Source organism: Brassica napus, chromosome A1, assembly GCF_020379485.1.
Source record: "Brassica napus cultivar Da-Ae chromosome A1, Da-Ae, whole genome shotgun sequence".
NCBI lineage: Eukaryota > Viridiplantae > Streptophyta > Magnoliopsida > Brassicales > Brassicaceae > Brassica > Brassica napus.
Window position 1 is genome coordinate 19,032,460 of NC_063434.1, and position 24,585 is coordinate 19,057,044.

The 24,585-nt window shown below is 37.2% G+C and overlaps 2 protein-coding genes across 2 annotated transcripts; both read left to right on the forward strand.

Annotated features, from left to right (window-relative positions):
- Nucleotides 1-654: 654 nt before the first annotated feature.
- Nucleotides 655-8,554, forward strand: LOC125610223. The gene is made up of 7 exons (XM_048782376.1): nucleotides 655-1,440; nucleotides 2,949-6,176; nucleotides 6,296-6,820; nucleotides 7,021-7,543; nucleotides 7,618-7,717; nucleotides 7,799-8,174; nucleotides 8,253-8,554. The coding sequence occupies exons 2-7, from the start codon at nucleotides 4,832-4,834 to the stop codon at nucleotides 8,552-8,554; spliced, it is 3,171 nt and encodes a 1,056-aa protein (XP_048638333.1). The 5' UTR covers nucleotides 655-1,440; nucleotides 2,949-4,831.
- Nucleotides 8,555-9,637: 1,083 nt separating this feature from the next.
- LOC106429526 lies at nucleotides 9,638-11,313 on the forward strand. The gene is made up of 5 exons (XM_013870279.2): nucleotides 9,638-9,849; nucleotides 10,025-10,151; nucleotides 10,226-10,513; nucleotides 10,592-10,810; nucleotides 11,002-11,313. The coding sequence occupies exons 1-5, from the start codon at nucleotides 9,638-9,640 to the stop codon at nucleotides 11,311-11,313; spliced, it is 1,158 nt and encodes a 385-aa protein (XP_013725733.2).
- Nucleotides 11,314-24,585: the final 13,272 nt, after the last annotated feature.

A 24,585-nucleotide genomic window follows, 5' to 3' on the forward strand; every position in this document is an offset into this window, starting at 1 on the left:
ATCACTTTCTAATTGTGCGCCATCTAATCATTCTCACATTAAGTATCATTATAGTTTGAGAATCTATTTTGTTGATCACTAAAATTTAAAAAAATAAGTAAAATAATATAAATATATTTTAAATATTTACTTTATTCACAACTAAAAATAGCATAAACTTTCATCATTTAATTATTTTTATTATTTTCTATTATTTCTTTCATAAATTATATATTTATTTTACTATTACAGTTATAGAATAACCAAACTAAAAATAAGAAACTAGAACACAACACAAAATTTAAATCTAAAACCTCCATTATCACTGGAAAAACAAAATTTCATAGTAACACTAATTCAATAGAGGTCTAGAGCTGAAAGGAGATCAAGAACGAAGACTAACTTACCTCATTGTACCATAAAGTGTCTTGACCAGAACAAGTAAAACTAAAAAAGGATAAAAAGATAAAATCTGAAATAAAGCAATCTAGGAATAACTGTGTTTCGTCTAAAATAAGCGGTTTAAAACAAAATATGGATGGTTACATATATAATGAATAGTGTGACTGCGTGACACATATAATATATATAATTTTACAAACTAAAAAACAGTGATACTAATATATATATATATATATATATATATATATATATATATATATATTATTTACAATATTTTAAATATCTAAAAATTAATATGCTATTAATAAGACTTTATAGCCAATATCTTATTTTATTTAAAAAAAAATAGAATTGTGCTAGTTGTTTTTAAACAAAATTAATTTAAGTTTGTTATTTTAAAATAAAAATGTAGGTCAATCAATATCAAAAGTTTACGACTTGAATCTTTATTATGCAATTTTAAAATAATATATCATGTTTTGGTTGGCGTAACGACTTTCATATTACGTCAATTACCGTTTAAACAAAACTAAATGAATTATAATATGTATTATAGTTTAAAGATAAACTAATTTTTAGTTTCGGTTTAAACACCAAAATAAAATAATTTATATAAGATAATATTTTCAAAAGGTTGATTGCATAATAAAAATATGATAAGCTATGTGGAATACAAATTAAATTAAAATATATATTAATATAAGAATAATAATTACTAATAAATACATAAATTTAAAATTATTTTATGACAAAATATAGATAAATATATTTTCAAAAATTTCAATTTTCGTACAATATATTTGCAGTATTGTCCCTTATTCGAGTTATATAATCTCTTTATTTTTTTATAATCAAGGAGTGTCAGGCGAGCGGAGACCCAATTGACGAGTCCGATGGGGGTTTGATTATCAGTGCCAGTCAGACCCGGTTGCTCGCAAAGGGAGTTAGACACCGCTGTCGCTTGGCTACACGGATGGGTAAACCTTTGTTGGCCCAGATTCAAATCGAGGTCCCTTAAGGACACTGAAACACTATGCACCACCAGCCGAGACCCGCGTGGTTGAGCTATATAATCTCCATTTACTATTTTGTCTTTGAAATCGTTTTCCGAATCTGTGTTATTTATTGTTGTTTTTATTTGTAATGTGTTAGTTTTGCTAAATAGTATATGTTTATAATAAAATTGAAATTAAAAAAATATATAAAATTTTAAATTCGAAAATATATAATTTTAAAACTATAACAAAAATATTTTTTATTTTGAATAATTATTTATATTTATATAATTATATATATTTATATATCTATAAAGCAATTATAGAAATGTGTTTGAAATCTGTTTTGGTCATTTTTCTTCTTAGGAACTTTTTTGGTGACAAAAACTTTAAAAATTGTTATTCAATAAAATTACCCTTTAAACATTAATTAAAGTATATTATATAGATACATATTATTGTAAAAACTAGTGCTTTTTTTTTGTATTTTTAATAATTAAAAAACTAAAACTAAAAACTAAAATAAATATTAACAATAGGTGTGACCACACCTATATCCACATCATCTTACCTTCTTTCAATTTAAGTGTGGTCCAAGAGAATATTTTTCCTGCTCTTCATCTTTTTTTTCAAACAAAAATTATTAATTTTAACTGAAAATAAAAGCAAAGGACATTGCGGAATGGTAACCCATTTTTCATCCCGCTGTGTGTTATGCTTGAACCGCTTGATACATTTGAGGCCTAAGACATTAATGTATTTTGTAATCTAATTCGTTTGAAGCTCTACTGCTTTGCCAATGTAAAACAAGCCTTTGGGCTTTTATCAATTAAATTTGACAAAAGATTTAAATATATTACGACATAAAAGATTATTTTTCCTATAATAATTTTTAATTATTTTAAATGATAAATATTAATAACAAAAATAAAACTTATTAAAGAATCATTATCATAAATAGAAGAAAAATTGTTAATATTCAAATACCATAAAGTAATAAAATATATCCAAAAATTAATTTACCAAGGAGAAACTAATATTTATTTAAAATTTATGAAACGAAAAAAAAAAATAACTCAAAATTTTTTAAAAAACTATATTAATAAAAAAATTCAAATCAATCAATATATATCAATAAAATAATTTCAATGTAAATAATATTGCTAATATTATCTAGTTTACATATAACTATACTATTATCTATTACTATATTTAATCAATCAATTTTTGGTTTAGTTGGTTTATAACTGATGCATAGATTGCGATTTTTACGTAATAACATCCATACAGTTTATTTGGTATAACCAAATTCAAACCATATTTTTATCGGTTAGGTTTGATTTTACAAAATTGAACACAACTGATTCTTCTAAAGTTAGTTTTGCTAATAGTTTTCCTTTGAAATTTGTTATCCAATTTAATATCATAGTTACGATTAGTTAATTAGGTTCAATCATCTTGCATGTACCTTATGTCACAATGCTGTACAACTATGGGACTGATAAAATAAAATAAAAACTATTGGTTCACTGATTAACTGATGATTCACAACCACACGTTATGATATTTTAGGCAGGTAACCGTGGACTCTGGGACGTTACGGAAAGGACCTGCCCCCTAAGCCATTTGTGGATTGGTTCAATACATACCATTATTGTTTATTTAAGTTTAAATTAGGTCCTGAATATTTCTAGAAATTATGGATTAAAAGAAAACCCATGTGATTATGTGAGTACACCTAATACGTACCAGGCGACAAAGAAGTCAAACTTTCACATGTTAAGTCTTCTGTTGATCATTATAAAATAAGAAAAGCCATTTGTTATATGATTTCAAAGATGTATTGTTCGTTCGTTCAAAGAGTTTCATGGAAGAATTGGAACAACTTGTCTCTTCAAAGGTGTTAGAGCTATTTGAAAATGAGAAGTCTCTCTTGGGAGTATATTTTAACTTTTGGAATTATTCGCTTACTTATAGTTGTCTTTTTTATTAGAGTTTAGTATAGTTTTCAGTCCGGCGGTATTTAGATGAATGATTTGTTTTACAATATTCTTTGATATGCATCTAACTAGACTATTTACAGTGGTATTTTGAATAAATGTTAAAATATTTAAACTTATAGTGATCATGTTGAATGCGAAATAGTAGATTATTTAGAGGTGAATAAAGAGTAGATAGGGATAATCAGTGCCAAATAACATGGTCTCAAGATTCATAATATTCTATTCTAATGAATTGAAATCAGTTACTTTATAACATATTAATTTATTTTTATTTTACGAAAACATCATTTATATTTTATAAATAAAGATTATGTTCATTTAGTTTAGACATACAAGTACTTTTCTAATTATTTTTATTAGCTTTAATAAATTACTTTTTATATATTCAAATAGTTTTAGCAAGCTGGATCCAATAATATTTTCTAGAAATTAACGTGCTACTAATTATTTTTAAGTTATTAATCAGTAAGATAAAGTGTTGAATTTTATATTCACTTAATAGTTGGATATGTACAATTGCGATTTCACTACTTCAGAGAGATTGTTTTCATCTTCATTTGATAATAGAAGGGAAGTGTGTATGCAAATACATGAAGTGGAAGAAAATGAAGCCAGATGATTACCACAGTCAATAAGAGGGTTTTTCAGAATTTTGATAGAAAAACCAACAAAACTTATTATCTCCCGCAGAGAAAACGTGGAAGCAATGATGTAACATATAGATTGTGCCTCTTGATTTATCAAGTGATAAAAAGTGTTGAATCATGATGGATGATAAACGAACACAAGATAATATAAAATCGAAAACAATAATAAAAAAATTAGTGAATCATTATATCCTGTAAAAGAGTTAGGAAACATCATGTTATTGGTTTTCTATTATTATGTTCATCTTAAAAATGTATTGTTGTATGCTTTGATTCTGATACTCTGCTAAACCTCTTTTCATATTAATAAAATTAACACTAGTAGAAATCTACTGCATAGCCACGGAAGTGCCACTACAGAACCGTGGCTATAATAAAATAAGCCACGAAATTGCTACGCAAGGGCCACGAAAAGATATAGCCACGGTAAACGCAAAAAAGAGCCACGAACTTGTCACGAAAACAAAACGTGGCTAAAAAAGCCACGGTACAGCAACGAATATAACGTGGAAGTTAAAATAGCCACGAAATAGCCACTTTAAAGCGTCGTGGCTACGTCTTGTTTTTTTGTGCCGACATCAAAACGCCTGTGTTTTATGCAACAGTGTACATGGCCACGCTTTTTTCATGGCTGTATCATGGCTAAATTAACTTTTGCAGACCGAAACAGAGAAAGATTCGTTCGGAAGTGATATTTTTTTTATAGTCACGAATTTTAAGTGGCTGTGGCGTGGCTATGTCAAACATATATTCACTTCCCGTATGAGACATTTAGAAGTTTTGTTCTTCAACCAAATTTTCTAAAATGTCTTTCTACTTTGATTCAAGAGAGTGGATGGATCAAAGGATTGATCCTCAGAGTAATTCTGTTTCAGAAGTGTTTCTTGGAGGCATCAATGCATTTCTTCAATTTGCGTGTAATCAAGCCAATTATGAAGAGCGGCAAACATTATTGTGTCCGTGTACTCGATGCAAAAATGTGAAGCAACGAGATGCAAAAGTTGTTTCAAGACATCTATTCTTATACGGTTTTAAGGGAAATTATTATGTTTGGACAAGTCATGGAGAGAAATTCTACACTGTTGGTGAGAGTTCTGGAGCGAATCATTCAACGGGTGAAGAAGAAATGTGGGAAAATCCTACTTGGAATGCTCATGAAGATCACTACCAGGATAATTTAGAAGTACCAGCGGACATTGCGCCACCATACATACCAGCGGACATTGCACCACCAGCAGAGACGGATGTGGCAGAGCCATATCGTGACAATGTTTTTGAAGCATTTGAAGCTGCCAGTCAACCTCTCTACGAAGGGTGTGCAGACGGAATAAGTCAGTTGTCTCTTGCTTCGCGGATGTTGAAAATGAAGACGGATTATAATTTGGCGGAAACTTGTGTAGATGAGATATCTGAAGTATTTAAAACAATGCTTCCGCAGCCGAATAATGCTCCAGCAACATACTACGAGACAAAGAAACTGACACGAGGGCTTGGTTTACCCGTTCAGAAGATTGATGTTTGTGTGAAGAATTGTATGCTATTTTGGAAAGAAGATGCGAAGTTGGTTAGTTGTAGGTTTTGTGGAGAAGATCGCTACTATCCGAACAATGGAAAAGGAAAAAACAAGCCAAAGCAGAGAATGTTGTACATGCCTATTGCAGATCGTCTGAAACGTCTATACCAACTTGAGGCGACAGCTTCCATTATGCGGTGGCATAAGGAACATGTGACTCCGGAAGGCGAAATGCATCACCCATCTGATGCTATAGCGTGGAAACATTTTAATGAGGTATATCCTGGATTTGCTGCTGAAAGCCGGAATATTTATCTATGCTTATCGACCGATGGATTTAATCCGATTGGTATGAATGGGGAAGCACATTCCCTTTGGCCCGTTATTGTAACTCCATACAATTTACCGCCGGGAATGTGTATGAAAAGAGAATTCCTTTACCTTTCGGTGCTAATTCATGGACCCAAACACCCAAGGAAAAGCTTAGATATTTACCTTCAACCATTGATTGAAGAATTACAGATGTTGTGGAGGGATGGTGTGGAGGCATATGATATTTCAATGAAAGAAAGATTCAAAATGCGAGCAGTTTTGATGTGGACGATAAGCGATTTTCCAGCTTATGGAATGCTTTCAGGTTGGACGACTCATGGTCGGTTAGCGTGCCCATATTGTCAAGATGAGACTGGTGCATTCTGGTTATCTAACGGAAGGAAACATAGTTGGTTGATTGCCACAGAAGGTTCTTAGATGCAGATCATCCTTACCGGAAAAACACTCAAGCATTTAGACGGGGAAAAACAGTTTTAGATCCTCCTCCACCATGGTTGACCGGAGAAGAAATATTGCGTGAAAGGATAAATAATATCGAAGGTTTATCATCATCTGTGGAATGTGGAGGGAATGGACATGATAACCCATCCAAGATAATATCTGGATATGGAGTTACTTACAATTGGGTAAAGAAGAGCATCTTCTGGGAGTTACCGTATTGGGAAAATCATCTTCTTCGGCATAGCCTTGATTTCATGCATATTGAGAAAAACTTCTTCGACAACCTGACGAACACATTGTTAAATGCTCCTGGAAAGACGAAAGACAACATCAAAAGCAGATTGGATCTTCCAGGACTATGCAAAAGGTGGGATTTAGAGATGAAAGAGGATGGAACGATGCCTGTGCCAATATTCAGGCTGCCTAATGCGGGAAAACGAGCATTTCTTCTCTGGTTGAAAAATGACATAAAATTTCCCGATGGATACGCCTCGAAATTTAGTCGATGTATTGACGAAAACAATTTAAAGTTACATGGACTGAAAAGTCATGATTGTCATGTCATAATGGAACGACTATATCCATTTGCGTTTGCTGAACTCCTTCCCAAAAATGTTCACACAGCGATTAGGGGTATTTATTTGTTTGCATCATTTTTTAATTTACTATAATTGATGCTATAATTAACTTAAATATTTTGTTTACAGATATTGCCCTCTTCTTCCGAGATATCTCTTCGAAGATTTTGAAAGAGTCATATGTTGGCCTATTAAAGGCAAATGTCGGTGTGAAGCTTTGTAACTTGGAAAAAATATTTCTTCCATCGTTCTTCGATGTTATGGAACATCTTCTTGTGCACCTCCCAGATGAAGTAGCCTTAGGTGGTCCTGTCCATTTTAGGTGGATGTATGTATTTGAGAGATACATGTATCATTTGAAGCAGATGGTCAAAAACAAAGCACATATTGCAGGTTCAATAGTTGCACAATGGATAAATGAGGAGATTTCTAATGCTTCCTCAAATTTTTTTGGGCATCCTGAAATCATGAGCATTCCAGAAGGTCCGAATGATATTCGTTTCACATACAATTATCCGGATGTACCCCCCTTGTTTTACCATGAAGGGAGAATTAGTGGTCAATGCTCAACTGGTTGGTTGAATGATGAAGATAACACTATTCTTCAGACATTTATGATGCTCAACTGTGAAACATTTGCTCCATATGAAAGGTAATTTAATATTATGAAGAATATAATATAAATACATATTTCTAGTTACATAACTATGATTTGTCTATGTGCAGGATGTTTGAAGAATATATGACGTTAAATGTTCCTGATATTACTCCAGTTGCAATGCAAAAAGCGAAAGACACCAAATTTGCTGATTGGTGCAAGGACTACGTGAGTTATTGTTTTATATTATAAAGTTTCACAATTTTTTTAATTAAATTTGTATTTTATAACAATGTTATTGTATTACAGATTAATGATGCGACTCAGTTTTACACATTTCCTATATGGATGTTGGATTTTGTACAAGGTCCAAGGCGTAGTTACAGGTCTTGGCCAATATACCACACACGTGGATACACTTTCCACACTCATAACCATGGTCAAAATAAGAGAACTCAACATTATGGTGTATGTGTACCTGGAACCAACGAGACAGACTACTATGGTCTTGTACAAGAGATCATGATGGTAGAGTATCATGGTGATGTTGGCTTGAAAGTCATGGTTTTTAAATGTTCGTGGTTTGACAAGACAACAAATCGCGGTATGAGAATACATCCATTTGGTCTTGTTGATGTCTCACCACGAAGACAATATGCAAAATATGATCCTTTTGTATTACCAGGTAAGTGAAAAATATATAATTATTTCTTTGGGATTTGATATTATTGATGAAACTATGATGTTATTGTACTATAAACAGGTAATTGTGATCAAGCATGTTTTATTTCTTATCCACGGGTACGTCGACAGTCAGTCGATGATTGGTGGGCATGCGCAAAAATTATTCCCCGAGGAATCTGTGAAACACCAGAAATTGCGTTAACGGCATGGCAAGATGATAGACGTGATCAAGTTGCTGAAAGTTCATTGTTACGGGTGGAGACACATGTTGTTGATGATGTGTCTGATTATGATATTGCTCCGGTGAATCCTCCAAACGATGAATATGTATCTGATGGTGATGTAGAAGCAGACCGTGATTCAGATGATGATTCAGAATAGAAAACTATATTCCAAGACTGTAAAATATGTGTTTAAGGTAGTAAGATATGTTTTAAGGTTGAAAAATAAGTTGTAAGGTTGTAAAATAAGTTGGAAGGTTGTGAAATATATTGTGAGATGTAAAATAAATGGTAAGGTTGTAAAATATATGGTTTAAAAAAATATTGTAAGGTTTTAAAATAGATTGTAAGATTTTTGGAATATGTATGTAAGTTGTTGTGTGAGTATAAGGTTGAGGGAAAGGGTTTAGGGATTATAGTTTATGTGTTAGATGTTCGTGGTTTCGGGTTTTGAAATAAGCCACGCTTATTCCGTGGCTTTTTAGTGGCTATGTGAAAATTGGAAAAAAACAATTGGTTTGCCTCCAATGTATTTGGTTCTGGCTCCAATTATTTTTAGTTTCGCGGTTTATATTAAAAAATAGCCACTACATTTTTGTGGCATTGTCGTGGCTAATTGGAAATTTTGGTTTGCCAATTGGTTTGCCTCCAATTTATTCGGTTGTGGCTCCAATTATTTGACATTTCGCGGTTAATGCTAAAACCAAGACACGATTTGCCACGCTGTTTTCGTGGCTCTGCTGAAAGAGTTTATATCGGTTTTCCTCTTGCTTCTAACACTTAGCCAAGAAGAGAAACCGAAACTCTCTCTCGACTCGCGACTGACGAAACGCGTCGTCTTCTCCGGTTTCAAGTCTCCCATTCCAAGCGTCACCGTCTCCCATTCCAAGCGTCACCGTCTCCCGTCTCTCATTTCTCAAGGTAACCCCTTTCTCTCCTCCGCTAAATCAGAAATCTTAAGATCCCGAATCGATTAGATGTTCTAGGGTTTTGATTTCTTCGCTTCTGTGTGTGTTTCGATTTCACATGCAATTTAAGGTTTCGATTTCATTCAAATCTAGGGTTTTGATTTCGTTCCAAACTTGGGTTTCGATTAGGGGTTTTGTCTCTGTCTAGTTAGTGTTCTTGTGACCAAAAAATTGTCTAAATTTCTCATGTTCTTCTCTCTGTCTCTTTTGTTTCGCTTTGTCTCTGTTTATATTTGTTTGTATACTAATGTTTCTTTGTCATTGGTTGTTAACAGATGAACTCACCAAGAGTACCTCCTCCTATGCCTCCTGGTGCTACTGGACCGGCTTCTATGCCTCCTGGTGCTACTGGACCGGCTTCGAACCGTGCTGCTTCCTCTTCTCGTTCCAATAGCTATCCGCAGATGACTCTCAATGCCATGCTCAATTCACCTGCTAGGCTAGCACAGCCTCATCTCCATCCAGATAAAATCAATGGAGCTTTATGGTAAGATTACATTTGGTCTCCATCTCTTTCTTAGACTAAAATAGTTTATGTTAATTGTTTTATGGCTGTGATTGCTTAGGATAGTTTCTGTTTAGGATTGTTAGCAATGATTGTTTATTTTTTAGGATTTTTTGTGATGTATTGTTTCTGTTACTGATGTTGGTTATCGATTTAGGTTTGGTATTGACCCATGTGTCAACTCTTTCATTCGGGCAACTTGGCAAGCATACTACATGGGGCCTTGGAAGAGTTGGAGGACGGTTCCTGATGAAAGGAGGGAATCATGGTGGCAAACCTTTGTGGTAAGTGACTAGTATACATTGTATATGCTGTTAACATGTTTTAAAATCGCTAACTGTTTTTCTTTCTTTTGTAGCAAAATTTCTATTGGGACCCTGAGTTTAATGACTTAGTCTACGGTCTTTGGAAGAAAGAAACGTGGACAACCATTGGTGAAAGGATAAGCAAGAAGAAGAGGCAACATAAGAAGCCAAAGTACATCAATGAAGCTGACTGGACTCTCCTGTTAGAGTATTGGGCGACCGAGGCAGCTAAAAAGAAGAGCAAGAAGGCTGCAAAATCTCGCAAGTCTGATCCTGTGGGTAAAGGCTGCCACAAGCATAATGCAGGACATCGGTCTTTTGCAAGGATTGAGTATAACATGGTATCTTTCCATGTCTATACTCTTAATAATGTTCTTTTTTTCTTTCTAATCTACTGTAATTATTTTCCTTTTGTGCAGATGGTGGCTTCTGGTACTAATGAGAGGCCATCATTCACCGACCTAGTTAGGGCGACACACACCAGACCAGATGGAACTTTTGTGGACTACCGTGCTGAAGAGTTGGTTACTCAAGCCGAGATGGAAGCCACACAACTCTCTAACACTGACGGATCACCCGGGAGTCCAAGTGCATCATCTACTCCTTCTCGCCTCAAGATAAACAAAGCTTATCTAAAGGTACCTTTCATACACTAGGTTTCAGTTGTTTTATGTTCTGATTTGTATGTGGATTTGGATGACTTAGAGCTGCTTAAGAATGTGGTTGGTTATTTGCGGGTAGAATTAGATATGACTTAGAGCTGTGCATGTTCTGTTTATTTACAGTGAAGAAAGCTTTTATTAAAATTGTTTTCTGTTATGTTCAACAGAATGCTAAGGGTAAGAGGGGGCATGTTTATGGACTCGGCAGTGCCCAATACAGGGAGCAAGCACCTTCTTCACGCGTCCCTAATGGTCTTGCGCGCAACCTGGAGCTGGAGATGCGGGTGGGAGGTCTTGAGACAAGCCTCCAAAGTGTGAGGGAGGACGTGTCTGAGGTGAAGCATGATGTGTCCGAGATGAAGCAGGAGTTTGCATCAACAAGAGATGCAATCAATCAGCTCCTCCAAATGCTTCGTCCCCCACAAGCACCTACTGAACAGACTTATGCTCAGCCCCAAGTCCCAACTCCTCAGCCCTAAGTAGGTTCATGTCTTCTCTTTTGTAACAAAGCTCATCAAACTCTAGCTCATCTTTTGTAGAGTCTTCTTAGACACTCTTCTTCCTTGTATAATTATCTAAGTTTGTGTAATATTGAACCTACTCTTTTATATATATGCAATTTCTGTTTTAATTATATGTGCAATGTTTTAATATTTGAATGAAAATATAAATTTTTGAATTTGGAAAATTAAAACAAATCAAAGAAGAAAACCATTTACAAAAATGGTTATTAACGTGGCTAACCAATACCACGTTTATAAAAAACAAAATTGTGGTTTTTTATAGCCACGAATACATAGTGGCAAAACCGTGGTAACGACAGCCACTTTAAATAAGTTGTACAACCGTGGCTATTATAGCCACTAAAACTAGCAACGCTAAAGAAGTTATTAGCGTGGCTATTTAAGCCACGAAAAGAAGCGTGGGAAAAGCGTGGCTAATAGCCACGAAAAGCCACGTTTTAGTTCCAGCCACGAGGCTATAGCCACGGTAATTCTCCTTTCCAAAACCGTGGCTCTTTTCTCCCAAGCCACGAATTTCTCCTCTATAGCCACAGAGTTGTAGTGGCTATGCGAAAGTTTTTTACTAGTGTAAGGTGCTATTACAAAATGTTGAATTTTATTTAAAAATTAGTAGATAATTTAAAAACTAAATAAATATTGAATAATTAAATAAACTGTCGGAGAGGTGACCCTCCCTGCACACGTTGAAGGGATCAACGTGTCAACCAAGTTCCTTGTTGTTGACTGCGACTCGTCTTACAATATGATCCTAGGACGATCCTGGATTCACTGCATGGGGGCCGTCCCTTCGACTCTCCACCAGATGGTAAAATTCCCTACACCCTGAAGCATAAAGGCCATCAGAGGGAATCATAAGTATTCCCGCTCCTGTTACAAAACTACTCTGAAGGGAAAGACCAAGGTCTTATCAATTACAGAGTAAGTCTCCGGCTCATCACACCGAAGAACCGGAGATATAGGAAATGGACGACGTGCCATTAACCGAAGGAGATCAGACCCGACATCTCAAGATCGTCTCCAAGCTGACCGAAGGATTAAGGAGGAGATTAATAGACTTCCTCAGGTCTAACTCCGACTGCTTCACTTGGTCCCACGCAGATATGTCTGGGATCGACCCGGAGATAATCATGCACAAGCTGCAGGTGGATCCCTACATCAACCCATCATACAAAAGAAAAGGAAGTTTGCCCCCTGAAAGGGACCCGATCATCGAAACTAAAGAACACATTCACGAAACGTCAGAAAAGGATTCAAACAAGGTCGCAACATAGCAATCGACCCCGCGCACGAGTCGGTCGCTACGTAGCGACCGACCAAGCCTCTCGATCGGTCGCTGCGTAGCGACCGATCCGTAACGAGCCAGTCGCTACGTAGCGACCGACCAATACGTAGCGACCGATCCGTAACGAGACGGTTGCTACGTAGCGACCGATCAAGCTATTCGTTTGGTCGCTACGTAGCGACCAATCCATCGCGGACCTGGTCGCTACGTAGCAACCGAACTGTTTCGGACATCGATCAACGGGTACGACCCAAAACCTTGCATTCTCGTCAATTCCTCAATGCTAGTTACCGAGTACCGCCGCCATATCATTTCTCACTCCCATCTATTGGAGTTATAACTTAAATATTACGATAAAAATTGCATAAAGTTTATTTTTATCGATAAAAATCGTAATAAACGTTTCGAGTTGAAAGATGGTCCAAACAGGTCTAAAACACTATTAGAAACCCACTTACGATTTTTTAAGAAAACACCCATATATACTATGGTGGTTTATACTTTGTCCGCAAGAAAGGATAAATGTCAAATTTCCGCACATAAATGTTAAGTTTCCGCGGATAATCATGAAGATCGAGAAAAATGGAATATCTCCATTTTCGAGTTATGACGGCTTAAGGGCAGGAAGGGAAAAGTTCAAACCGACTTTGGAGGGAGTATATAAGGAGTCATATGCGAGAGGCACAAGAGAGAACTCCCGGCACTTAGAAACTTTGAGGCATTATTCTCGACATTCTTTGTTTCTATGACTGGCACCCGATTACCAGATGAACACGCACAAGCAGTCCGATCTCTTGGTTCACTCTTGAACTACGTTCGGCTTGATCCTCGAAAGGGGTACGTAGGTAGCTTTCATAAGGTTCAGTCTGAAATCAATCAAAACTATTTTCATATATTTTCCGTCTTCTGTTATCGAGCTGCGACTCAACTAGGTTTAAGGTTTTAGGTTGCTAGAACTAGGTAATTCGCTGACAGCACTTGCGGCCGAAGCTTTTATAATTTCTTTTAATGATCGCAATGCTCTTACGCGGATTCGAAATAAGATCTACCTTTTCTATAAATTCGTTTTGTTATATTTTCATATTTTCTGCATTTATTTGGTCACTTGTCGTTGGCCCTCGCAGAGAATCCGGGACCGCGTGGAAAGTTAGGGTTTCCTGACTTTCCTTCGATTATGGAAATCGACGGTGTGAATTTTGGTTCCCACCGTTTGGCACTAGAAGGAGGGAGGGGGGTACGGATTACTCTAACTCATAGCTGCAAAACGCTCGATCAAAACAATGTCTGGAAATACGAAAGACAAAATCGCAGTAAGCAACAACCCTGGTAAGACAACTCCAGCCGCCACTGCGCCTATGGCCAACGCTTACGCAAACGCCAAAGTTCTTAAGAAAATCAAAAACCTTGACGCAACTTTTCGCCACAGGAAATGCAATGTAACGAGCTCGCGATTTCTGTTTCTAAACATAAAGGGAAACAATAAATCTTATCAAAGCCCGTAAGTTTGGCTCATTACCAAACTAAAAAAATTTCAACGTGTAAGGGTTTTACCAAAATGCGTTTTCTGGAAACTTTTCGGAAAAGTAATACTTCCTCTCCCCAAAACCGCAGAAAAATCCAAGGTTAATCGCGGAAAAAGGAAGCACAACAAATCGGGTACATAACTCACTATTGTATTTCGTACGAATATCTTGCGGAAAAATCCTAGGTTAGTCGCGGAAAAAGGGAAGCACAACAAATCGGGTACATAACTCGCCGTTGTACTTCTTCCAAATATCTTTCGGAAAACCTTAGATTAATCGTAGAAAAAGGAAGCGCAGCAAATCGGTTACGAAACCCCTACGGCTGTACTTCATCCAAATAACTTTCAGAGAAACGAAGTTGATTTCTATAGAATCACTCGAAACCTAAAACAGCTGACGAAGACTAAATGAAGCAAAACGGGAGATCGTATCCCCACCGCTAAAACATTCTCTGAAGCCTAAGATTTCGTAAGAATTCAAGTATCACCTCCATAGTAACAAATTCTGCAAGTTGTCGATGTTTGTTACCTAAATCTTACTTCAAAAAAACTACTCGAAACTTCAAAGGATCAATCCCACGAATAAGAGAAAAACTTCTGACTAAATTTGGTTGCAATAATTAACCTCGTCACGACTCTCGTACAGCCAAAACTTGAAAACCTCTTTACGGAAGAAATCTCGTAAAAATTATATTCGACAACATTTTACGAAAAACCTTTCGTAAATTAAAATCGATAACATTTTGCGGAATAATTTTTGTAAAATTAAACTCGATATTATTTTTTGGAAAAATATTAGTAAAACTAAAGTTGGCAACATTTGACACCCTTCGAAAATTTAACAACGATCGGAGAAAAAGACTCTCGGATAAAGGAAAAAGATGGAGCGAAATCCGAGAATCAAAATTCACCCATCCTCCTTTCTCCACGGTCTCACCATCCTTCCTCTCACGCCTTGATCTGTGGCCAAAACCTCATCACCCGGCGAGTTTTCTTGATCATCCTTGGCATCTCTCGATCGCCCCTGGCTATTCCTAAACGCTAAAAAGTTTTCGACGAGATGCTTATTCATTTTCGTAAATCCAATGATACTAAGATTGAAACATGGATCACGAAAACCGAAAGATTAGCATCAGCCAAAACGCGGCTAGGAAAGCCGAGAAATTCAGGAAGAATCAATATCCTTGCTATTCAAAATGGGCACACATACACGAAAAGAGTAAGGGCAAATGAGCAAGCAAAACAGAGAAGAGGCTAACCCGAATCTTCGAGAGAACTAAGGTATTTCCGACTTGAAATTTTTGAAATCAGACTTGTTATTTTCGTAGGAAATTACTAAGAAATAAAAATACCTTCGAGACTGCCATAGAACTTTAGGGAACGTAAAACCTAGGTGGATAGTATAGCGAACTAATTCTTAGGCGATTTTTCCTGTCTCGATATATTGTTCCATAACTGTTCAGCCAGATCTTGCAAACCGATCTAAACTCTCTGAAAATTGAGAAACGATCGCCACGCATATCAAGCTCGCTTCCTGAAGAGAGAAAAAACTAGAGACATGAACGTCGTCTTAAAACCGATTTGTTTCTAGCGATTTTCTAAAAACCAACATATTCGAAGTCGTTAACCTGGAAACAACCAAATCACAGTCCCAACGTCATCTTTAAATCGACCCGGATTGTCGATCATTCTAAACCTCGGAAGAAGAAACATACACAACCCTTCAAAGTATCGGTTCAACCGTTTTCTTTCGTAAAAAAAAGGGAGTAGGTACGTATACTATACTTGTATACTCCCAAACTTCAAAAATTTTGCAAATCGTCAAGAAAACGTTTTCGTCAAAGGAAATCGTCCCAAGTAGGCAAACGACAATCTAAAATTCGTCTATACGCTAGCAACATATCCAGACGATCATGAACATAATCTCAAAGACTATACAATATTTCTAGTCGCAATCATGCGTGTAGAAAACCTGTACCAATATCAAACTGAAATTCGACGATTAGCCAAAGTCTTGAAGCCCTTTCCGGCTTTATAAAGCCAGTTTCGTTTAATAATTTCTGCGAGAAATCTTCATGCACCAAAGCATTTCTTTCAGTTTCCGCTGTACCAAGTGAGTCACGGAAAAGCATCAAAAACATTTGCGACGAAAAAAACTCGAGAATAGATGTAGCATCGTGCACATTAAAAGAATGAATTTCTTCCCGAGCGTTGGCGAGATCTACCTTTGGTTGACCAATTCGTTCTAGAAATGAATGTGTCATGAGAATCATCTAAAAACCCTATGAAAAACTTTCTACGACTAGATCGTAATAAAATAGGCTTCGGTAACACTCCATGAGTAACTCCAAGCAAACTTTACTTAAGATCAAAATCACAACAGAAATGTTTCTCGTAAAACCTGCGGAAACAACGCTACTTTGACATATGTATACATATCACCGATTTACAACCTTCGTAAAACCGGTCCCCATTACTTACGCAAAAAATCCTTCGTACAATCAGACCAAGTCTTACGAAGAAACTTTCGAAAGTTAACATAGCAGGTTTTATGAAGAAGTATATTTTGTATAGCAAACACAAAAGATTTGATTTTCGATGATCAATCTAAACTTTATCTCTTCGCATTAAGATCTAATAGATCTCATTATCTTAGCCCTGCGGCTCGCTGGCTTCTGCCTATTTTTCCCTCGGTCACATCCGAGAAGGCAGTCATCCCGCCGTTGACTCCACACTGGTTATCTAGCAAACCTCTTAGGCTTCGTCTTCCTCAGACAAAAACGACTCGATTTTCATAAGACTATATGTCACATTATACGAAATATTTGTCGTATAACTAAAACCTAGAGCGGAGAATCGTTTTCTATGACTATCATCCATATTAACACAGATAACCCCAGCAAACTTGGCCGATCAATATCGACAAGCGCTCTTTGGCTATCGGTCAATTACGCCTTCCAGTAAAAATCCAAACCAGAATTCAGCATCCCCTTTAAAGACAATCGTAAATTTACATGACCTTAATGTTAACACGAAAATACCACGGTCTGATGCATGACCTTCAACGTCCTTGGCTATCTGAGTAAACACATCCTTCATGCCAAACCAAAGTATTTGAAAAACCATCGCTCCATCACTTAACGGCTAAACGACTATCCGCGATTTGCCTAAAAAATTCATGTAATTATCGTATAACCCATAGCCGGAAATCATATGATTAATTCTTCGTAACAAAACGCAGTCCTAACAACCAAACGGTAAATGGAAAACCTAAACTTGTCGACAATCGACCAAGTTCAATACGTTCCACCGATAACTTTATAGCCCGCTATGTTTTACCTGTAAAATGCGGCATGTAAGGAAAACTCGTAACAGAGCTCCTAGAGCTATACGAAACATCCTCAAATGTACAAGAAACACCACACAAAGCACTACGAAGGAAAACACTTCTTCCCAGAAACAAATTTATGGGACCCCTCGGTCCTAATTCCTCAATCGTAAATAAAATTATTAGCATCCGAACAACAATTTTGGCTACGAACATCTGTAGACATACCTGAATGTTTCTCAAACGCAGGGTTAAGACTAAAACCTTGCAATTATCGCAAAACATCTTCAAGCCCGCGAACATTTCAAGCACGAAACGCGGCATACAAAAGAAAATCAATCTTCAGCACTGCGAGATGTCACAGAAGCCTGAAGAACCATTTTTCCACAAAATTACCTTCCTCGATAAAGGCACCTACTTGGAAGATCAAACAGTCATACATACTAACATCTTTTCAAACATGTATTCTTCGCGAAGACTCAAAAACGGTAATATCTACCGAAAAGTTTGTTGCTGATCACAACAAACTCTTAACGTCCTAACAGACTTAGCCATCTCGTAGAGATAGCTCTCGTGCACCCAACATAAGGGTAATAGCACTATCTAAAAAAAATCTGAAATTTTGGTCAGCACTTTCGGGAGACTTAAAAATTGTCCTCATAGAGATGCTCGATTTCTACCATACAAGTCACATAAGAGATGCTCGATCATACCTTACATATCACGTAAGCCGAGAACATATCACTGACATATCAGGATACGGGAAACGTAAGCTGAAGTAGTCATCACACCACCTAAAGCCGTGATTAGACCTAGGTCTTGCCCTAAACCCAGCACACTGGTCTCTAATATCACTAGGCATAGTATCAAACACCCTGGTACGAGATCCCAAAATTTGTGTCTTGGCTAATATTCGAGCATCATCAGAACTCCCTCAAGTTTATGCACTACGGAAAACTCTCAAACAGATTACGAATATAGCAGTTCACACAGACTTAGATTACGAGATGAGAACTCGTAATCTTCCCTCTACACCAATATAAAGTGCCATCGGCAGCAACATGCCTGATAACCTCTACACGACATATAAACTGGACAGTAAAGGTGTCACTGGAAAACAGGTCTTAAGAATCTCAACTCTAGGGCGAACTACAAAACGCTTGATTCCTTCGACAAAGGTACGTAGGCAGCCTTCACAAGGCGCAGCCCCAATCTTATCGCATTCCACTGTCAGAAGAACGAGAAGACCACTTACGACGGACCTTTTCAACCATTAATTCTGACTGACTTTCCTAACTTGCCTAACTTGCCAAGCCACTCGCTAGAACCTCACGCTAAAAGTCACAATTCTAACGAGCTGGGGGCTAACTGTTGGGTTCAGAATCGGTAGCGACGGAATCAATGTCTAAATATCGGAAAAAGTCAGCATGAACATCTTTACGAAAAGTATTCTTCGTAAAGATTACTTTTACGAAAAGTCTTGCGGTGAAATATTGCATTAATCTTGGTTCATTTATCGAAACTAAAGAACACGTTCACGAAACATCGAAAAAGCATTCAAACAAGGTCGCCACATAGCGATCGACCGCACATGACTCACATCTATTGAAGTTATCACTTAAACTTTACGATAAAAATCGCGGAAAGTTTATTTTTAACGATAAAAGTCGTAATAAAAGTTTCGAGTTGAAAGACGGCCCAAACAGGTATAAAACGCGATTAGAAACCCACTTACGATTTTTTAAGGAAAAACCCATAGATACTATGGCGGTTTGTACTTTGTCCGCAAGATAAATGTTAAGTTTCCGCAGATAATCATGAAGATCGAGAAAAATGGAATATCTCTATTTTCGAGTTATGACGGCTTAAGGGCATGAAGGAAAAAGTTCAAACCGACCTTGGAGGGAGTATATAAGGAGTCCTAGGCGAGAGGCACAAGAGAAAACTCTCGGCACTTAGAAACTTTGAGGAATTATTCTCAACATTCTCTATTTCTATGCCTGGCATCCGATTACCAGATGAACACGCACAAGCAGTTCAATCTCTTGGTTCACTCTTGAACTACTTTCGGCTTGATCCTCGAATACGTAGGCAACCTTTCATAAGGTTCAGTCCGAAATCAATCAAATCTATTTTCATATATTTTCTGTCTTCTGTTATCGAGCTGCGGCTCAAGTAGGTTTAAGGTTTTAGGTTGCTAGAACTAGGTAATTCGCTGACAGCCCTTACGAAGCTTTTATAATCTCTTGTAATGATCGCAACACTCTTACGCGGATTCGTAATAAGATCTATCTTTTCTATAAATTTGTTTTGTTATCTTTTCATATTTTCTGCATTTGTTTGGTCACTTGTCGTTGGCTCTCGCAGAGAATCTGGGACCTCAGTGAATGGTAGGGTTTCCTGACTTTCCTCCGATTACGGAAATCGACGGTGTGAATTTCGGTTCCCACAAAGAGTGAACGCCCAACTAAGTATAAGTAAAGAGGGACGAGAGGAGAAATACTTGGGTTTACCTGAACATTTTGGTAGAAAAAAGAAGGATTTCTTTGCTTCCATAGTTAATCGTATGAAACAGAAAGCCCTTGGCTGGTCAACAAAGTTCTCTCCACCGCATGAAAATTTACAATGTTACAATCCGTCCACTCGGCTATCCCCTCCTTTGTCATGTCATGTTTCCAGCTACCTGTCGGTTTATGCAATCAGATACAATCAGTTCTGATTCAATTTTGGTGGGACAACAAAGAAAGGGGATAGAAAAATTTGTCGCTCGCAGGGACAAACTTACAAAACCCAAAAGCTTGTGAGGACTCTGTGACACCCCCGATCTGGTCTAAGTATAAGTTGACTCGACCAGCCGTGCAAGAATCAAACAAGAACATGCACAGCCGATCACTCGTAACTGAAACCAAACCGAGAAGCCACAATGTGTACATAAACGACTAACCCGAAGTTCCCAAAATAAATCCAGGTACCTTAGGCCAACCGCCTAAGTACACATATCCTATTAGGTACAACCCGAGGCTTTACAACCTTAAGAGTAATACCCAATAGTTGGTTCGTCCGGACAAGGACTAATATCATTTGGAACCCGTACTTTAAAAACATTCTTTATACACTATATACTTATTCATTTAAAAGAATCTTACAAAATATTATAGATTAACCTCGAGGTTTTCGGTCAACAAACCTTATACATAAAGTATATCAAAACGACTGCAAGGCTAGTAAAACTACCGCTGGCTAATGTCGTTCCTTCCCATCCTAGAGTAAAGGTCTCCCACCTACTGGTTACCTACATATCAAGTGAGTCTAATCCCACACCCAAACACATATCAATAGTATCCCGAGCAAGCGACACCATTTAAATGCAGTGGATTTATATTCCATAATTAATATAATTATAAGGCCTCTCAATCCATCTATGTGAATCTATCTTAAACATCACCTCCACGATACCCGCCAATCACTCATACTCTTAATATATATATATGCTAAACCCGGAAAACCACCAAAGCTAACCGAGCCTAACGGGGAATAAATATAACCATAATTTCCATCAGATATTCCAAGATAGAACATCCAACGCTGCATGCAGTTACACGGCCTCCAGGGTGCGACCCCATCATCGTGTCTTCATGACCTTGATCCATATCGCAGGACCAATTCACGGCAATGCGGGACTTTCGGGAGAGTGAGTATACAATAAGACTTCACATGATTCACACTTATTAATAGAATACTTATAGATTAGTACTTGAGAACAAGTACTAAGGCTCGGGATAACCTCAAAGAATTATTCTTATTAATTCTTAAGTATTTAAACTAAATAAAAACTTCATATATAAATATAGATCAAGGGATAATACTTAATCAATCAACCATAATTACTTCTTAATTAATCCATGATTAATCCTTAATTAATCAATGATTATTCCTTAATTAATTCATGATTAATTCTTAATTAATCAATCATATTTAATATGCAATCATGCATACTCATTCATAATTCATTCATCATCTATCTAGACTCACCTTTAAATCCATGAGATTGGCTAAGAAAGACTATACTCGAGCTCAAGCTAATCACACTTCCCTTCTGGATCACTCTCGGTTCAGAACCATCACAAGGATCCGGCTGATCCGAATACTCTCCTTGGCCATCTGAATTCAAAACATAACAGTTGGAACATAAGGTTCACTAGTCTGGTTCAAGAAGAAACTCAACTCAGTTCATAACATTTCAGTTCAGTTCTCTCATATCAGTTCGGTTCAAGACAAATTGATACCATGTTCAGCTCGGTTCAAGCTTTAACAATTTAACTCGGTTCATATCAGCTTAGTTCATGCTCAGATAACTCCGGTTCTAATCAGTTCCAAACAGCTTAACTCGGTTATACTCAGACGACATCAGTTCAAGACAATTTCAGACCATAGACTGCTCGGCTCAGATCAGATCAGAACATACTCAGCTCAATTCAGTTCTAAACAAGATCAAATCAGTTCGGTTTAATTCCCATAATTCTTATCAGTTCGTCTACTGGTTCTATGAGACTGTTTAAATCATAAACCAACCAATACTGAAGAGAACAAGACCTTAGACAACTGATCCTGACAGGTTAACCAACATACATCAATTGGTTCTCATCAAAACATGGCTGTATCAAGAAGCTGAAGCTTACCGGTTTTACACAACTAATTAAACTTGACTGGTTTTCTCTCTTCAAGCTAACCACGAATTAACCTGATCAACACCACAAGAATCCATGGTTGGATTTATTCAGAATTTATCTTCAGTGTAGACAAACCAACAAAACTTCTCACAGAAACTGATCCACAACCATCTTACCGATCAAACTCAAAGGCTGAAGAACATGGGTGATTCTCTACTTTAGGACGCCAAATTTTCAGCTCTTAAACACTGCAAAACTCACTGATTAAATTCACAGAAGGGTGAGAAAGGGTCGTCCATGCTCACTTCTCTTCTTTGATTTTTTTTCTGAATTTTTGCATGAGTTTTTCTCACAGATTTTTCTATTTTCTTTCTCTCTTTCTCTCTGAAATTTTCTCTGGTTTTTCTTGTGCAACAGGACGTCCAGAAGAGAGAAGAAGGTATTTTATAGCATGAGGGGTTGCTTCAGCTTGAGGGTTTACTTAAACCAAAGCAAGTTGCTGTCATTTCCCTCCTTTGAAGAAAGATTATTTTGTTTTTATTAAACAAGCAACCAGCTTGTGACTTTCATGTGACTTAAGTGAAGCAAGCAAGCAGGTAGGTGCAGCTCATGTGACTGATTTACTGAGAAAGCAAGCAGAATAGCTGGTGAAGGTATTAGACTGGTCGGAATTTAGTTAAGAAAACTTAACGACATTTTCGGACAGTTTTCGACTAAAATTTCTCATCCTTCGAATCTCGTCTTGCTTTCAACTAAGCTTGCCTAGCTTAAATAAAATTCGACCAACATTACTAACACTCTACCAAAACTATCAATGAGAGGCCTTTCGACCACAAGATAGTCCCGTCGAGGTGTTAATTCACCGGGTCGACTTTATTTTTAAATCTGATCGACCAACTCCAAACTGGTCGAGCAGAGTTTTTCTCGATCAAAAATTAACTGGCTCGTGAGGGTTATTACAGACTCGGTCTTCGAGATGTCCAGCTTTTCAACCGAGCACTCTTGGAAAAGATTGCTTGGAGGATCCTTACCAGACCTGACTGCCTACTAGCTCGCATACTACAGAAAAAGTACTGCAACAATCAGTCTTTTTTATCGGTTACAACAAGCTCGTGTTCCTCCCATGGTTGGAAAAGGGTACTGTGGGGGGGGGGGGAGAGAGATATTTGCTTATCAATCACCTAGGAAAAGCTATTGGTAATGGGAGTTCTACGAGAGTTTTCAAGGACTCTTGGATCAGCCCTATGGATAATTTGCGGCCTTTTGGACCAACTACATTGCAAGATCAAGATTACTAGTTGCGGACTTACTGTCCAGAGAGACTAAAGAGTGGAACGTAGGAAGAATCAAAAATCTTCTTCCTGAACTGACTCACCTCATCTTGCAGATTAGGCCGAGCGTGTTGGATACTGAGGACTCACTCATTTGGCGTCTCCACACCTCTGGGCAGTACCCAAAAAAATCGGGTTACTACTCCATGACTCAGGCGGGGATCCTTAACTCTCCATCACACTCACCCGCTTCACAACTTGACTGAAAAAAGATGATATGGGCACCACGCTTCTCCCCCAAGCTCAAGTTGTTTATGTGGAAGATCTTACATGGAGCTTTACCTACGGGTGAGAACCTACAAAAGCGAGGTCTTTTAGCTAATACTGTGTGTGCTAGATGTGGAGATAAGGAGACAACGATGCATCTATTCCTACATTGTATATTTGTACAAGAGTTATGGCGAGGGGTACCTTGGGATTCGACCCTTGACTCATCTCAAAGCTCCTCTTTCGTTGAAGAGCTCACCTTATCCAACAGTAGAAGAAACCTACCACCTACAGGAGTTACCATCAATCTTTTCCCTGTAGATTTGTTGGTTCTTTTGGATTAGTCGAAATCAGCTAACCTTCGAGAAGAGTTCCTCTCTGCTGTCGGACATGATCTGCAAAGCCATCCATGCGGCGCAAGAATGGGAACAAGCACAATCAACAAGCGTCTCTCAAGTTACCCGAATCCCAATCGGATCGCCAATCCAAGACCTACCCCCCCCCAGCTACGATCACTTGCAACACAGACGGTGCCTGGAAATCCACTACTCGGGATACAAGCTTAGGCTGAGTCTTCAAAGATCCATCGGGTGAGATTGGGAGGGGGGGAATCACAACAACACGTCTGATATCACTCAAATTACCCTATAAGTGATTTGTAATCTTTTAAATAAGAGGTTCAATTGTAATATTTAGAGATCGAATTCACAGGGAACTAAGGCATACAGTAGATCTATCTAGTTATGTTAGATTGAATTTTTTTAAAGTAGTAAATAAGCAGTGGTGAACAAGTTATTGCTCAGTTGATTGATTGGGTTTTAAGGATTGAGATGGGAGACGTTAGACTTATGGTTTATATTCAGTCAATCAGGATTATATAGATATAG

What these genes read in the sequence shown, in the direction of transcription:
- LOC125610223 (XM_048782376.1), top strand. Translation starts at nt 4,832, where the DNA reads ATGTCTTTCTACTTTGATTCAAGAGAGTGGATGGATCAAAGGATTGAT. An exon ending in AGCTTATGGAATGCTTTCAG is followed by an intron (nt 6,177 to 6,295) that starts GTTGGACGACTC and finishes TCTTAGATGCAG; the next exon opens with ATCATCCTTACCGGAAAAAC. An exon ending in TGATCCTTTTGTATTACCAG is followed by an intron (nt 8,175 to 8,252) that starts GTAAGTGAAAAA and finishes TACTATAAACAG; the next exon opens with GTAATTGTGATCAAGCATGT.
- LOC106429526 (XM_013870279.2), top strand. Translation starts at nt 9,638, where the DNA reads ATGAACTCACCAAGAGTACCTCCTCCTATGCCTCCTGGTGCTACTGGA. An exon ending in CATGGTGGCAAACCTTTGTG is followed by an intron (nt 10,152 to 10,225) that starts GTAAGTGACTAG and finishes TTTCTTTTGTAG; the next exon opens with CAAAATTTCTATTGGGACCC. An exon ending in TAAACAAAGCTTATCTAAAG is followed by an intron (nt 10,811 to 11,001) that starts GTACCTTTCATA and finishes TATGTTCAACAG; the next exon opens with AATGCTAAGGGTAAGAGGGG.